The following is a 15,170-nucleotide window of genomic DNA, read 5'->3' on the forward strand; positions in this document are numbered from 1 at the left end:
CGAGGCTGGCATTTCACCGCGGCGGCGGGCGCCGACGAGGCGCGTCCTGGGCCTCCCCCCCATTTTTTCTGGCCCAAACGCCCTAGTTTTTTTTTCATCTCCCCGACACGGGCCAGGGGGCGCCCACCTAATCGAGCGGCTGGGGGCGCGCCCTCCCCGGGCTCGCCTAATCCGTGGCCATCCCCTTATCCCCGCCCGCCCGCTTCTCCTCTTCTAGATAAGCAGCGCAAACCCCTACCCTCCCTCGGCTCTCCCTATCCGCTCCGCCCCCAAATAATCCCCACCTCCCGCTGCTCCCCTCTCCCGCCTCCGCCGCCCGCCATGGCCTCCCTCGCCTCGGCCTCCACCTCCCTCCTCTTCCCGCAGGCCTCCTCCTCCTCCTCCTCCAGGAGCCGCGCCGGGCTCTCCACCTCCCTGGGCTTCCCCGCGCAGCCGGCGGCGCGGCTCCGGAGCCGGGCGGCGGCGGGCGGGCAGAGGCGCGGGCGCCTGCTGGTGGTGCGCGCGGCGAGGGGCAAGTTCGAGCGCACCAAGCCGCACGTCAACATCGGCACCATCGGCCACGTCGACCACGGCAAGACCACCCTCACCGCCGCGCTCACCATGGTGCTCGCCTCCGTCGGCGGCAGCGCGCCCAAGAAGTACGACGAGATCGACGCCGCCCCCGAGGAGCGCGCCCGCGGGATCACCATCAACACCGCCACCGTCGAGTACGAGACCGAGACCCGCCACTACGCGCACGTCGACTGCCCCGGCCACGCCGACTACGTCAAGAACATGATCACCGGCGCCGCCCAGATGGACGGCGCCATCCTCGTCGTCTCCGGCGCCGACGGGCCCATGCCCCAGACCAAGGAGCACATCCTCCTCGCCAAGCAGGTCGGCGTCCCCAAGATTGTGGTCTTCCTCAACAAGAAGGACATGGTCGACGACGAGGAGCTGCTCGAGCTCGTCGAGCTCGAGGTCCGTGAGCTGCTCAGCAACTACGAGTACGACGGCGACGAAGTGCCAATCGTCTCCGGCTCTGCCCTCAAGGCGCTCGAGGCCCTCATGGGCAACCCGGCCGTCAAGCGCGGCGACGACCCGTGGGTGGACGGTATCTTCTCCTTGGTTGATTCCGTGGATTCCTACATTCCAGTCCCCCAGAGGCAGACCGACCTCCCCTTCTTGCTCGCTGTTGAGGATGTCTTCTCCATCACTGGCCGTGGTACAGTCGCCACTGGCCGTATCGAGCGTGGCACCGTCAAGATTGGTGACACAGTTGATATTGTCGGAATCCGGGAGACCCGCAACTGCACGGTGACTGGTGTCGAGATGTTCCAGAAGACTATGGATGATGCCATGGCTGGGGACAATGTTGGGCTTCTGCTCCGTGGTATGCAGAAGGACGACATTGAGAGAGGAATGGTGTTGGCTAAGCCTGGTTCTATCACACCGCACACCAAGTTTGAGGCTGTTGTGTATGTGCTTAAGAAGGAGGAGGGTGGCCGGCACTCACCTTTCTTCCCTGGTTACCGCCCGCAGTTCTACATGCGGACAACTGACGTGACAGGGAATGTGACAACAATTATGAATGACAAGGATGAGGAGGCCAAGATGTGCATGCCTGGTGACCGTATCAAGATGATTGTGCAGCTCATCCAGCCCGTTGCTTGTGAGCAGGGAATGAGGTTTGCTATCCGTGAGGGTGGTAAGACTGTCGGCGCCGGTGTCATCAACAAAATCATTGAGTAAACCGGATATGCCATATCCACCATGAAATTTTCCCTGTTTACTCTCAGCGAAATGCTATGTAGTTGTTATTATGTGTTGAGCTTTAGGGGTTGCTCATGTGAAGTTGTAGTATGGCACTTTTTTTGTCCAGTGAATTTGCATACTTTGTGACATTCACGACAATGATACATCGGTCTTTTGCAATTGATTTGGCTAAGAGGTGCCACCTATTGTTACATGTTCAATTTTTTTTGCTGATTGCCCTATTGTTGTGTTGATAATTTGATATGCTTAAGACGAATCCTGATGGTGCCACAGGCACATGTTGTAGCTTATTTGCTCCTCTAAGAGTATATATATGCGGCACTAAACTGGATGTGATCTTGCTTTCTAGACTTCCTTGGCAAACTTATCTCAATTCATTTATAATACTTCAGAATTTGGATCAACTTCCTACAGATTAATTACTCCGCATGCAGCCATCATGTCTTTGCATATGCTTTACTATTTGTCACTTGATTGTTTCCGTGAAATGTTTGTTACTGAACTTGCTTCAATTTATGCTGGAGTAGTGATTTTATTAGCAGTTTGAGGATCTCAGTCTATCTATGTATGACAACCACATTAATCCATTCTGTTCTTGTATCCTAGCAGTATGCTGCTTTCTGAAGCTGTTAGTTGTGTCCTGTTGGGTGTTCCAGCATAGACCTTTGCTTCATTTTTTTTTCATAAAAAAACTAGTCATATCAATGATGGCACCAATTGAGGAGAAACTTACCCAGCATCGGCTGAGATGGTTTGGACATGTCCAACGAAGGCCTCCTGAGGCGCCGGTGCGTAATGGGGTTCTTGAGCGGGTCGATAATGTAAAGAGGGGTAGAGGTAGACCTAAACTGACGTGGGATGAGTCGGTTAAGAGAGACCTTAAGGATTGGAATATCTCTAAAGAGATAGCTTTGGATAGGAGCGCTTGGAGACTAGCTATCAATGTGCCTGAACCTTGAACTTATTTCTTTCGGGTTTCATCTCTAGCCTACCCCAACTTGCTTTGTAAAAAAAGGCTATGTTGTTGTTGTTGTTGTTGTTGTTGTAAAAAAACTAGTCATACTCATGTAACTACCTGCTGTCCTCATTTAAGCACAAGTTGTTTCCTCTCTACTGCTAACTGGTTTGTTATGTTACATAATGCTATACTTTGCATCTTTTGTCATTCAAATCATGAGCATGAACTCTATTCGCCTCATCCAGTGTGTTTATTACAAGGTTTGTGGCTCTGAAGCTGGGGTAGCAATATGGAGATGACCATTGGTTCAGCAGACAGTAGCTGTAAGAATTGGTCCTTTTAGCAGTGGACCAGTATGACAATAGACAGGAATTGACATTCTTGTATAACTGGGAGGGTAGATGCCCGTGAAGTCACTTCCCATCTTTTGATATTATTAACGGGAAATTAAGGGCTTGAATGCAGTCTCTTCTGCAATTGTGTCTGAAGCAATGCACCAGAGACAGAAAACTGAACATGCATAATCGAAACTGCATGCTAGTCTTGAGTTATTGATTAATCATACAAACCAGACCAGATTCTTTGGCATGTTTACTTCTTCATTCTAACAGCTGTATCTGCTGCTAGACTTTGTGGACAAACCTATCTTGGTTCATTTATACTGCGTCATGATTTAAATCAAATTTCTGCAAAATTAATATCTATACATGTGGCCATCAGGCCATTGCTTATTCTTCCATCTCTTCGATGGGGAACTTGATTGTTTTCATGGAATGCTTCAAAGTTAGTTCTTTTTATAACTTTATAAGTTGATTATCTCAATCTTTCATGCCAACTGCACTATTCCATTGTGTATTTATGTTCAGGTGTCCTAGCAGATATGGTGCTTTCTGAAGCTGTTGGTTGAAGCTTTTAGTTGTGTTCTATTATGTGTTCCATACATAGATGCTTTGATCTGTTGTCATTAGACTAGAGGTTTACTCATGTTGTGTCCCCGTTCTATTGTAACCTCAAGCCATTTCCTCCCCACTGGTTTGATAATGATGCTACTTCATGTACCCTTTTGGAATTCACATTGCGAGCATGATCTCGTTCAGTATTTGTTACAAATTTTGTGATTCTAAAGCTGGTTTATCATTGTGGAGATGATCACCAGTTCAGTAGACAGTAGCTGTGTATTTCTTTCACAAATGGTTCCTTCAAGCAGCTTGCCAGTTTCAGCACGGACTCCAGTTGACATTCTTGTATAACTGGGGGATGCCCGTGGATTGCCCTGTCATCTTTTATTATTCATGGAAACCTTTGTTCAGGGCGCTGAATCAGTTGACTCATCAACAGCTTTCGGAAGCACCTCTTGAGCTTTGATCTCCACTTACCTGCACTGCTGCTCGTTATGGTGGCTGGGCACTACTGTTGGGAAGCTCTTCTGTGGCCGTCTGAAGTACTGTGCCAGGCTGCCAGCAAACTGAAAAACTAAATGCCAGAGTTGATAAAACCTCTCCATTCTGACATTCAGTTCTAGGCTGATCGTCGTGTTCTCCTGTATATTTTGCTGCAAACTTTTAGGGCTACCTTTTTCTTGTGTTCCTGTCAAGATGGCGTGCGTTGCCGTGCGGTAATTATCTTAACTATCATGAATTTTCACTAGGGCCTCTTCTTTTGCCCATAAATTTCTGACCGAAGTTAGGAGGAGGTCTCTACCTATTTTTTATAACTTTTTTATTTAATCTAGACCCATTTTAATATAAGTTTTGATCTATAAATTAATCAGTCATCTTAGAAAAATGAAACGAGTAGAACAGAAACGGCAACAAAAGTTGACAGGTTTTCTGCCTGTTCGTTTAAAGAAAAACAAATATTTTCCTAACCAATGACGGTGAAATACTCAGTTACACTAGGAACCATGAGTGATGTGTCACTCTCACACATGGCTGGAAATTTAAAGCCATGGGGCGACGACTCAAAGAATCCAGCACCATCACGTTGAGTACTTGAGTAGTATTACTACGTCTATCATAAAATAAATGCATTTTTGGATTTTTCAAACAACTAATATCTGTCAGGAATATTCCAGGTGCCCTAATTAAAGCTGTAAAATAAAGAAACATGCCGCACGCACCTTAGCAAATCAAACCTTTTTTGGGGGGTGGGGGGGGAGGACAATTAAGGGGTTGTTTGGTCGTAGGGGCTAAACTTTAATCTCTGTCGCATCAAAGAGAATCTTAGTATTTAAAAGTATTAAATAAAGTTTTATTATAAAATCAAATTTAATGAAATATATTAATCTATAATTAGCAAATGGTTACTGTAGTATTACTGTTGCAAATCATGAATTAATTAAACTTATTAGATTCATTTTGTGAATTAGCACTATCTGTCAAAAAAATTATAAATAGATTTTATTTAATACTCTTAAATAGCAAGATTCTCTTTGATGTGATAGGGACTAAATTTAAGTATGTGGAAACAAATAGCACCTGAATACAATAAAATGTATATGCAATAAAAAAATTCAAACCTAGCTGTTTGAACCGCTACAAAATGCATCATTTTTGTTCACAAATTTATGAGACAAGTTTTGTAGCTGGTCTCAAAGATACAAATGTGTATTATTTCCACGGCCACAAAGAGTAGTATATAGTTTTGTTTTATATTACGAAGCAAAGACCGTATCCTTGGTTCAGGAATCCGGTGCTGCAGGTGGAAAAGATTATTCGGCGGGGCGCTGCCTGAGCCGCCTTTATTCCGAGCGCGGAAAGGCGAGCAATTTCCATGGACAGACGGGCGCGAGCTCCGGGTGGCGAGGTGGCCGCCGCCCGACCTCTCCACGTATCCGCATCGTCAGCCGCGGGCCGTCGCCGAAAAGACCCGATCGCAGCTGCGCGCGTGGCATTCCCTTTGCGAAAACCTGCTGCTGCGATCGCGGCCGTTCAATTGGCCACGCTGGAGCGGTGACCGGTTGGCAGTCTCGTCGTAAACCGGCTGAGGGAGGCTGTGCTGCGCCGGCGCCGGCGCCGCCGCGATTGCTCGGCCGCGTCCAGGCCGCCGGCGCCGCCGAGACGACGCGGATCCAACCAACGTGCCGGGGTGACCGGTTTCGCCGTCCCGAAAACAGCCTAGGCTCAGAGCTGGTCCACCTCGCGCCAGCGCCACGGTCGCCGGTCGGTGCCTCTCCGGACGCCACCGCGCGCGTGCCCGGCACGCCACTGCGGTTGCGCCCCAACGCCTTCTTGGCCCACCGCACCCGCACACGCCCGCCTTTGCCCAGGCACAGATATATTAGACCATTTTTAATAAAAAATTCATCAACAATTTATAAATACCAAATATTATATTATATTAGTAATTTTGCTGATTTGACAGATCATCATGAGAAAAGATGAGGAAAAGTTCAAAGAGAGCGAAAAAGAGTTCCATCCCTACAAAATCTAACCGGCATATTTATCAAATTTTCAATTCTAGTAACTGTATAATAAAACTTGTACTCAGACTGATCTTATATCTTGTAGAGTTATACGATAAGTCATTCTGGTATTCAAAATTTGTTCTCAAATATAAGTCATTCTAGATTGAGAGTGGACCCAACTATCTTAATTGTGCATTGTTTTCAAGTTTTTTCCAATAGAAAGATGTGCATACAACCATATAGGGGAGATACATGTGGGGGACGTGCATGGAAAAAGACATATTAATTTAATTAGCACATTCACAATGCTTAATAATTAGGCCAGTCTCAATGGGAGTTTCATGGAGGGTTTCATGACATTAAATACCACCACTTTTGCTGATATGGCAAGGAGAGAGAATGATGGAGTTTTATGAAATGTGAGAAGAGTTTCATCACCATAAAAGCCATCTGGCATAGTTACCTAGTTCTCAGTCTAGGTAACTGTGCTCATAAAACTCCCACTGAAACTGGCCTTAGGAGTAAAAGAATTTTTTTATATAACTATAATTTGTTCTAAAAATTTTAAAATGACTTATATTTAAAGGACGGAGGGAGTATGTATTTGTTAGGGCATGTACAATGGCAATAAATTCCTCGTCTACGAACGATTTATTTTGATTACCGATGGAGAGTTATTGCTAAACCGGGAGCTATCGTCGTCTCACGAGAGGACGGCTTCGGCTCGTGGCCCGAGCGAGAAGCAACTCCTCGGCGACCGCTGTACGAGCGCGGCGGCGACTCAGCGACGAAGGCCCTGATCCGCTGCTCCCCGTGCCGATTTTGGCGGGCAGAAGCGCAGAAGCGCGCGCGAAATCCCCATGGCGGCAAACTCCGCAGGCACGCATTCCTTCCCCCCCCCCTTTTTTCCATCTGTTCCCAACATATCCTCCAACAACAGCAGCAATCGGCGGATGCAGCGGGGCCATGGGGTCGGAGCAGCAACCGGCAGCCGCGGCTGCGTCCATGGCGTGCGAACAGAAGGAGCTTGCGGCACCGGCACGGGGTCGAAAGCTCGGGACAAAGGCGACGGCGGTGCGGGGCGAGAAGACTACGGCGGCTGCGATGGCGACGCATGGGAGGAAGGCGGCAGCGGTGCGCGGCGACAAGTCTGTGACTACGGCGACGATGGCGCATGGGCAGCAGCGTCCTCCCGAAGAGCCAAGGTTCGCCAGCCTTACCCTTGCCTATGGCCGATTCAGCACTAGCCCAAGCTTTGCGGCCCCTCCACGCGGCGGCAGGATCTTCACGTCCACCCCAAGGTCCAACAGCGGCATCAACTTGTCCGGCAGCCCCAGCTTGACGTCCTCAACCATGGCCAGGCATGAATCACTGACTTATGCCGATCCGAGAGAATGGTAACCATATTCCTGCCCCCTCCTGTTTCTGAATGTGAGATTGTCTGATGCCTACTAGTTCTGCATGTGAGCTGAATGTGAGATTGTCAAACTATTAATGGGTGAAGCTGAATGAGATTGATTTTTTTTCTAAGTGAATGTTGTTGTGGAATTTGGTCTTACTATGCAGGGATGTTTGCCTGTTTGCCTGAAAGTGGGATCTAGTTAGTGTATAAATTTTGTTAGTGCCAAGTGTTAAATAGTATAATCAGTGAACTATTTTCTGAATGTTGTGTACATGACAGTAGCATGAATATTAGTGAAATTGCCTAAGATTTAGTTCATTGGTCTACATTTGGACCAATGCAAGATCTGTTTTTTGCTCTGTATGCACAGAACAATATTTGGGCAGCCTGAATTTCTGGAGCTTTGCAAGGTCTTTCATGTGCATAAGCCTGAAATGTTATAGGCATTTTTGCTCTTGAACTGTTACAGACATTTTCTGGAAAAAGCTAAGAATATTGAATTTTTTCTTTGCTCCTGCATTATTATGTATAAGCAGATCCCAAGAGATATTGGACATGTGTACAATTTTTTTTCCCTGAAAGCACCACTTTTCACTTAATGGTAGATCTGTATTTGAACCATGCTTTCTTAAACTTTTGACTAACCTGACCTTTTTCAGGTTATATTGTTTCACCTATGGGGCTTATGTTGTTGCAAGGTCAGTATCGCCATCATCTATGCTTGACCTTTTAGTTGCATTATTTGTGCTCCTGAACTGACAACAATTCAATGTGCCTTACAGGTACAAGAAGGAAGGCAAAATTTGAGCAAAATGATACACTGTCTGAAGAGATAGGAGGCTCTACTGTTAGTTTGTCATTGCTAAAAAAATTGAGACTTGTTTATGTCATTAGTCAAAAATTGAGTTGTATCTGAAAATGAGTAGTCAAGCATGTTCTATATCAAACTGAAGCTATTTGTGAATGTGAACAGACCATCTATTTGAATAGGTCTCTGATTTGTGAAATGTGAATAGGTAACTACGGTGTGAATGGGGCTGTATGAATGTGAATTGCTGCATGTGGACTTTCATATTTTGAAACTAAAGTAACTCATGCAAATTACTTGTCGCCTCTATATATATAGAAGCACATCCTGGCGCCTATGTGTTTTATTTCTCATCGGCATCTTAAGCAATAACTCAAGGAAGAAAATGTCATCGGCATCTGAAAAAGATGACAAAGGTATGCATCTCAATTTGCATCCATATGTCCTGCCGCCTGGGGTTCTCCTGTTCTGTCACCTAGCACAAACATCTGTACAAATTGTGCAGGTCGTGTCAAGACTTAAACACTACAGTATTAGTACCAACTTACTGGTATCTGTGTTGGTTTAGTTTGAGTATTTTGTTGCCGATTCTGAAATTGGACAGCCTGTTGATAGTTGCCTGTTAATTCTTGATCTTTAGCAGAGATGCAACTCGAAACAAAGATACCAGGAAATACACTACATTCTATCAGGCACAAATGATTTATTTGCGTGTGATTTATTTTGCACATATATTATCATATCTTAAAAATATCCATGTGATTTATTTTTTTAGATAAGGAAATATATTAAGCATATTTCAGCTGCTGTATCGATTGATACATATAGATAAGAGAATATCCATGTGATTTATTTGCATTTATAAATGATTCTTCCATATATGCCACAAACCAATACACAAAGATCCATTTCACATGTTTGATCACCATGTTTTATATGCCTAGCCATGTATTAAATAGATTGCAGATAGCCATACAGACACACCATTGTATATATTATCTATTCTGTCGTCTGTGTGCACTATTCTAGACACATACAGACGGCAGCCGTCTAACCATTGTACATGCCCTTAGCGTTGTAAACGTCCACGGCCAATGTCCACTCTGTTCGCTGGGCTGAAGCTGGTGGCTGGTGCTGGAGTGGTATGAAAGAAAAATACTGTTGGCTGGCTGGTGGTTGTAGTCTGGTGCTGGATCTGTGTGAGAGAAAAACACTATTAAGCTGGAGGCTGGTGGAACTGCTGAACACAGTGGTCGTCGTCGAACCAGGCCCCGAGTCCTTCACGCACTCGTAACGCGGTCAGTAGTATATAGCGAAATCCCTGGCCCGGCACGCCTCCGCATCATCATCGCATCGCCTCCGCGCATCGCATCGCATCGCGTCCGCATTCTCCAGCCTCCGCCTCCCTCCCTCCCTCCCTCCGTCCTCGCCGCGCGCCCTCTCCCCCCGCGATCTCGCGAACCCTGCTGAGGCAGGCCGGCTAGATCCCGGACCCCCGCCATGTCCAAGCCCTGGGGCAGCCTCGGCGGCGCCGGCGCGTGGGCGCTGGACGCCGAGCGCGCCGAGGAGGAGGAGCGCGAGGCCGCCGCGAACCCGGCGCCCGCCCCGGCCCGGGCCGCGGGCTTCCCGAGCCTCCGCGAGGCCGCCGCCGCCAAGTCCAAGAAGAAGAACAAGGGCACCACGCTCTCGCTCTCGGAGTTCGCCGGCTACGGCCCGGGCAGGCGCCAGGCGCCGGCGCCGGAGCCCAAGGGGCTCACCCCGGCGGAGATTATGATGCTGCCCTCGGGGCCCAGGGAGCGGTCCGCGGAAGAGCTCGACCGGACCCGCGGCATCGGCGGCGGCTTCCGCTCCTACGGCGGCGGGGACCGCGGCGGAGGCGGGTTCGACGACGACGGCCGCCGCGGGGCGCCCGGCAGGGGCGCGGATCTCGACATGCCCTCGCGCGCCGACGAAGATCGCGACTGGTCCATGAGCAAGAAGTCGCTCGCGCCCGCCGACTCCGGCCCGCGGAGCCGGTACGGCGGACTCGGGAGCGGCGGCGCGCCCGCATCCGTCGGCCGCGCCGACGACGACGGCGACTGGTCGCGCGGGAAGAAGCCGATGCCGTCAGGCCCGTCGCGCTACCCGAGCCTCGGCGGCGGCGGCGGCGGCTTCCGCGATTCGCCCGTCTCGACCGACTCCTCCGACCGCTGGTCCCGTGCCGCGCCCGCGCCCACCAATGGCGAGCGGGAGCGGCCCCGCCTAGTGCTCGATCCGCCCAAGCGCGACGCCTCGGCCACACCTACACCACCAGCTGAGGCGGGACGCAGCCGGCCGAGCCCATTCGGGGCCGCGAGGCCACGGGAAGACGTGCTGGCCGACAAAGGGCTGGACTGGAAGAAGATGGAGACTGAGATCGATCAGAAGAAGACTAGCCGTCCTACCAGCTCACAGTCGAGCAGGCCAGAGAGTGCTCACTCGTCACGACCTGGGAGCCCCGGGTCACAGGTACCAGCTGTGGCTAGTGAAGGCGTGCCGAGGGCACGACCAAAGGTGAATCCTTTTGGTGATGCAAAGCCTAGGGAGGTGATTCTGCAGGAGAAAGGGAAGGATTGGAGGAAGATTGACCTCGAGCTGGAGCATCGCAGTATTGATAGGTATGCACCTAACCCGCCTCACATTCACATATCATTCACCCTCAGCGTTTGCTTGTGAATGCAATACTGGTTAGGCTTTATAGTGCTGCTCCCTTTGATAGACTTTGGCCTGATTTTAGCTCAAGCTGCTAATGGTGTAAAATCCAAACCAAGACCGCACCGAACCAACTAGTAGTATTCTCATCGATTAAACCACACCACACTAATCCAACTGCTTCAAAAACCGAACCAGAACCAAACTGCATTGCGTTTTCAAACCAACTGAACCGCTTACGACCATGGGTTGCTTCACGAGCATGAGCGAGCGACAGACACGGGCTCTGCGGCCCACCTCGAGGTCCTGAGTCCCGACCTCTGGTTGCTGCTGCTGCTGCTGAAGCGGCTGGCGCCACAGCTCCTGTCCATGCTGGTGTCACGCCGCCGATGCGGCAGCGCGCGGCCGACGCATGCTGCGCGCGCAGGCGCTCCTCCCCTGCCCAGCGAGTGGGTGGGCCAAGGCGCAGCGTGAGAAGGCATGCGATGGGTTGCTGGCTGCTGGCTGCTGGCTGCTGTAACAACCGCACAGAGGCTGCATTACATCTATGGATTGGAGCTAGCGTGATCCTGTGCTGCCACTGCCTGTGCACCACGGCTCTGGTGAGGAGGATCTGGCCACGTTCTACACCGCCTACCTGTTGGCTGGTTCTGTCTCCGATGGGCTCGGTGGTGAAGAGGCTTGTTGGCTGCATCTGTCTGGAGGTTGAAGATGAAGAATGACCATAAGATCTTCATCCAATGGCTGGAAATTTGAGTGGTGAGTGTGTATGTAGACAACCCATTTAAACTTCAATCCGAACTGAACCGATCCCTTATACTAGCTAAACCAAACCAAACCAGGCTGATAAATATCTTAGCCCATTTGCCACCAAACCAAATAAGACTAAGTAGGAAAACCAAACCATTCAAACTGGGCTCAGCCGAAACCATTAGCAACTTGAATTTTAGCTGGGACCTTTGCAATTTTCCCTTGCACATATTTCCAAATCATCATCTCGTGACAGGTTCAACAAATCACCTAACCACAAGTTATATTTCATTCATTTATCTTTCAAAAGTAGTGTATGTGTTTATCTTTATCCTGGCAAAAGAGGCCTGCATTGTGCTAGCAGTAGGTGAGTTTGGAGGTGTAACCAATTTGTTTCTGGTGCTTGAAAATTCAGTAGCATTATGAATCATATAACAAATCACCTGCTATGTTATTAGTTCAGTTTGCCCTAAGCTCCCTAAAGTCAGTTAATTAAAATTTACTAATTTAGTAATGAATTCAGTATAGGTTTAGATCTAACAGTGCATTCGTATTTTCGCTTATTTTTTGTACCAAGGTTGTAAGCATACATTTCAGTTTGAATACCATTGCTAGCTGGTTTTGGTTTCCTAAAGCTTTGTTATTTATTTCTTGTACTGCTGTTTTGGTTCCCTTGGCCAGTTTATTTGAATGAACATGCACATATATACTAAACACTGTATCGTCATAATTTTTCTCCTAATATTTGGTGTTGGAAGGCTTGGTTGGCACCATTCTGCTCAACTGATACTGATAATTTACTGTATTAACTATTTTGCTTTCCCTTCAACAATACTTTAACTATCATTTGTTAAGTCAGCAGTTTGGATATCATCTTTCCATTTTTAGTTTTAGTAGTCACTGGAGTTTTGTTGGAATGATAAGAAATTCAGTAAAGTCCATGTTCCATTCCTCCATTGCAAAGGTTTGTGTTTCTCATATAAAACCTTCCGTTTCTTCTGTTTAGTGCAGATTAAAATATTTTTTTCATCTCATATATTTTATAGTGTGGTGCCTCGTATATGTAAAATCTTATTTGGAAAGCATGATGATGTCATTTAGTTGAGTAGTGTTGCTACATGGTCTTTTGAATGGTTATCATCTACTGGAATTACTCCCTGTAGTCACAAATAAGTGACGTTTCGGGGTTGCCTTAATTGAAAGTCAACATTCAAACTTCAGTTGCATATTGCTTTTTATTTGTTAAATTTTGATATTTGAAAACGATATGAGTGGATTTGTCTTGAAATGTAGTTTCCTAGAAATATAGCCTTATTTGTAACGGAAAGTATACTGATCAAAGTTGTGCTTTGGAGACTGTTGATGTTCAAAACATCACTTATTTGCTACTTGAGGGAGTATTTATGTTTACCCTGTTTCAGCCATAGAACAATATGGTGTCTTTTATCCCACCATATTTTAGAAACTGTGAATTTTAACAATTTGGAATTACATCTTTCTGTACTTCCTGCTGATCCTCTTAATAGTCATCATGATCTGTCAGCACTCCTAAGTCCTTCCACTTATGTTTATCCTTTATCCTGTTAGTGCCTGCAATAGTGTTTTATTTGAAGGAGCACTGAATCACAAATGTTTGTATTTAAAGATCGTCTGATGCATGATTCATGATTTCATGTCCAAACACAATAACTTTATCAAGATTTATTCATGTGAGTTCTGGTTGAAACTTTTCTTTTCATTTGGAGAGCACATTAATGAACTGTGCGGACTGCAGTCCTCAGTAACTAGTCTTGAGAGGCTTAATAAAGATAATACTTCCTTTAGTTGAGATATCGCAGTTCATTACCTTTCTTTTGTTTGTTGTGCCCTTTACACTTCTGTGGTTTCAATAGTCCATCACATTAGTTGCCTATTTTCGAGTGATCTGTTTGGTTTATTCTTGCACCATGCATTGCTGAAGTAAATGGAGTTCGCTAGTTTGTCTTGTTTAAATACACAAACAATAAACATGTATCCCCCCCCCCCCCCCGGCGTCGAGACTAATTTTCCATTTGTTTTTCAGACCGGAAACGAATGATGAGAGGGAGTTGAAAGAAGAGATCAATCTGCTTAAGTTGGAACTTAATGAAAATGAAGCCAAGATGAGTGATGATGATGCAAAAAGTTTGGCTGAGAAGATAACTCAAATGGAAAAACAGCTGGAGCTTCTTACAATTGCAATGGATGACAAGATCAGATTTTCGCAAAGACCTGGCTCTGGTGCAGGGAGGGTTACAGCTTCTCCTCCGACAAATCTTGCAGATGAATCCCAAATGAAAGAGTCCATGGAAAGGCCAGGTTCCCGCAGTGGCATGGATCAATATTCAAAACCAACTGAAGAAAGATGGGGGTTTCAGGGGAGCAGAGATAGAGGCTCTTTTGGTGGCAACAGAAGTTCAGACAGGTTTGTTCATTTCTTGACTTGTGCCTGATGTTGTTATGAGTTGGTTCATTCCAATAATGATTCTACTTACCATGATTCTTCACATTACACATGCACACAAACTAGTGGTATACTCAAATACTCAATGATCACATTAACCATAGCACACTTTCATTTTTTTAAGAGAATAAGCGTTGCTATTCTTCTTCCCCACATTATGTTTTTTGTTAGGATCTCGAAATTTATGAGGTTACTGGCCATTTACCATCAGTTATTGTTTATATCCCTTTTGAATTCGATCGCTACAAATTGTTCTTAGGCATGAATTTTAGTTGTTTCTACATATGAAGTATAAACTCTGTATCCACCTGTCTTTCAGGTCATTGGGAGGACAAAGATGGTGAGCCGTTGCCATGCAGATTTTTCTCTTCCTGTTTCGATGGAGCACAAATAATTTACGTTCGTGTTGCTGCTTGACTCTCATTTTGTTTGGCTTGGAAGAGTAGAGAGGATCGTGCACAAAACAGATTGCTTTGCCCTAAGTTGTTAATTACCACCCTTATGGTGGTTCGTCTATTTCGTTTTTTTTTCCTTTTGTAATTTTTCTTTTACCCTCTTCCATGTCAAAACAAGTGTGACCAACCTTTCATAGACTAGTAAGTGTGCCCGTGCTAACACCACGGGTAAGCAAAACAATGCAGCAATGGCTAATAGTTTGCTAATATGCTCTTGCAAATTATAGCTTAGCTTTGTGGCAATATTGCGTACAGATCATGTATCATGTCTACATAAGAAAACAAAGCATACCTTAAAATTCTCAAGAGACCAAATTATGTTTGTTACACTTCTTGTTTAGGAGTCGTTATAGCCATTACATAAATGCTGAAGGATGCAGGCCTGCAGCACATGAGAACATTAGAATCAGAAAAGGAAAAAAAATACAGGTTTAATTATTCTATTAGGGCCACGATTGAATCTGAATTAAGAAAAGATACAGAT

General features: G+C 46.6%; 2 protein-coding genes across 2 annotated transcripts; both read left to right on the top strand.

The window, feature by feature from the left end:
- Positions 1 to 202: 202 nt before the first annotated feature.
- LOC120707247 (elongation factor Tu, chloroplastic-like) lies at positions 203 to 1,955 on the top strand. Its single transcript, XM_039992100.1, has one exon. It carries the CDS (start codon positions 322 to 324, stop codon positions 1,729 to 1,731), a length of 1,410 nt encoding a protein of 469 aa, XP_039848034.1. The 5' UTR covers positions 203 to 321; the 3' UTR covers positions 1,732 to 1,955.
- A 7,737-nt stretch (positions 1,956 to 9,692) lies between these two features.
- LOC120707256 (eukaryotic translation initiation factor 4B1-like) lies at positions 9,693 to 14,895 on the top strand. The gene is made up of 3 exons (XM_039992113.1): positions 9,693 to 10,965; positions 13,812 to 14,192; positions 14,551 to 14,895. Exons 1-3 carry the CDS (start codon positions 9,830 to 9,832, stop codon positions 14,573 to 14,575), a joined length of 1,542 nt encoding a protein of 513 aa, XP_039848047.1. The 5' UTR covers positions 9,693 to 9,829; the 3' UTR covers positions 14,576 to 14,895.
- Positions 14,896 to 15,170: the final 275 nt, after the last annotated feature.

The sequence above is a fragment of the Panicum virgatum genome, chromosome 1K, assembly GCF_016808335.1.
Source record: "Panicum virgatum strain AP13 chromosome 1K, P.virgatum_v5, whole genome shotgun sequence".
In the NCBI taxonomy this organism is placed as follows: Eukaryota; Viridiplantae; Streptophyta; class Magnoliopsida; order Poales; family Poaceae; genus Panicum; species Panicum virgatum.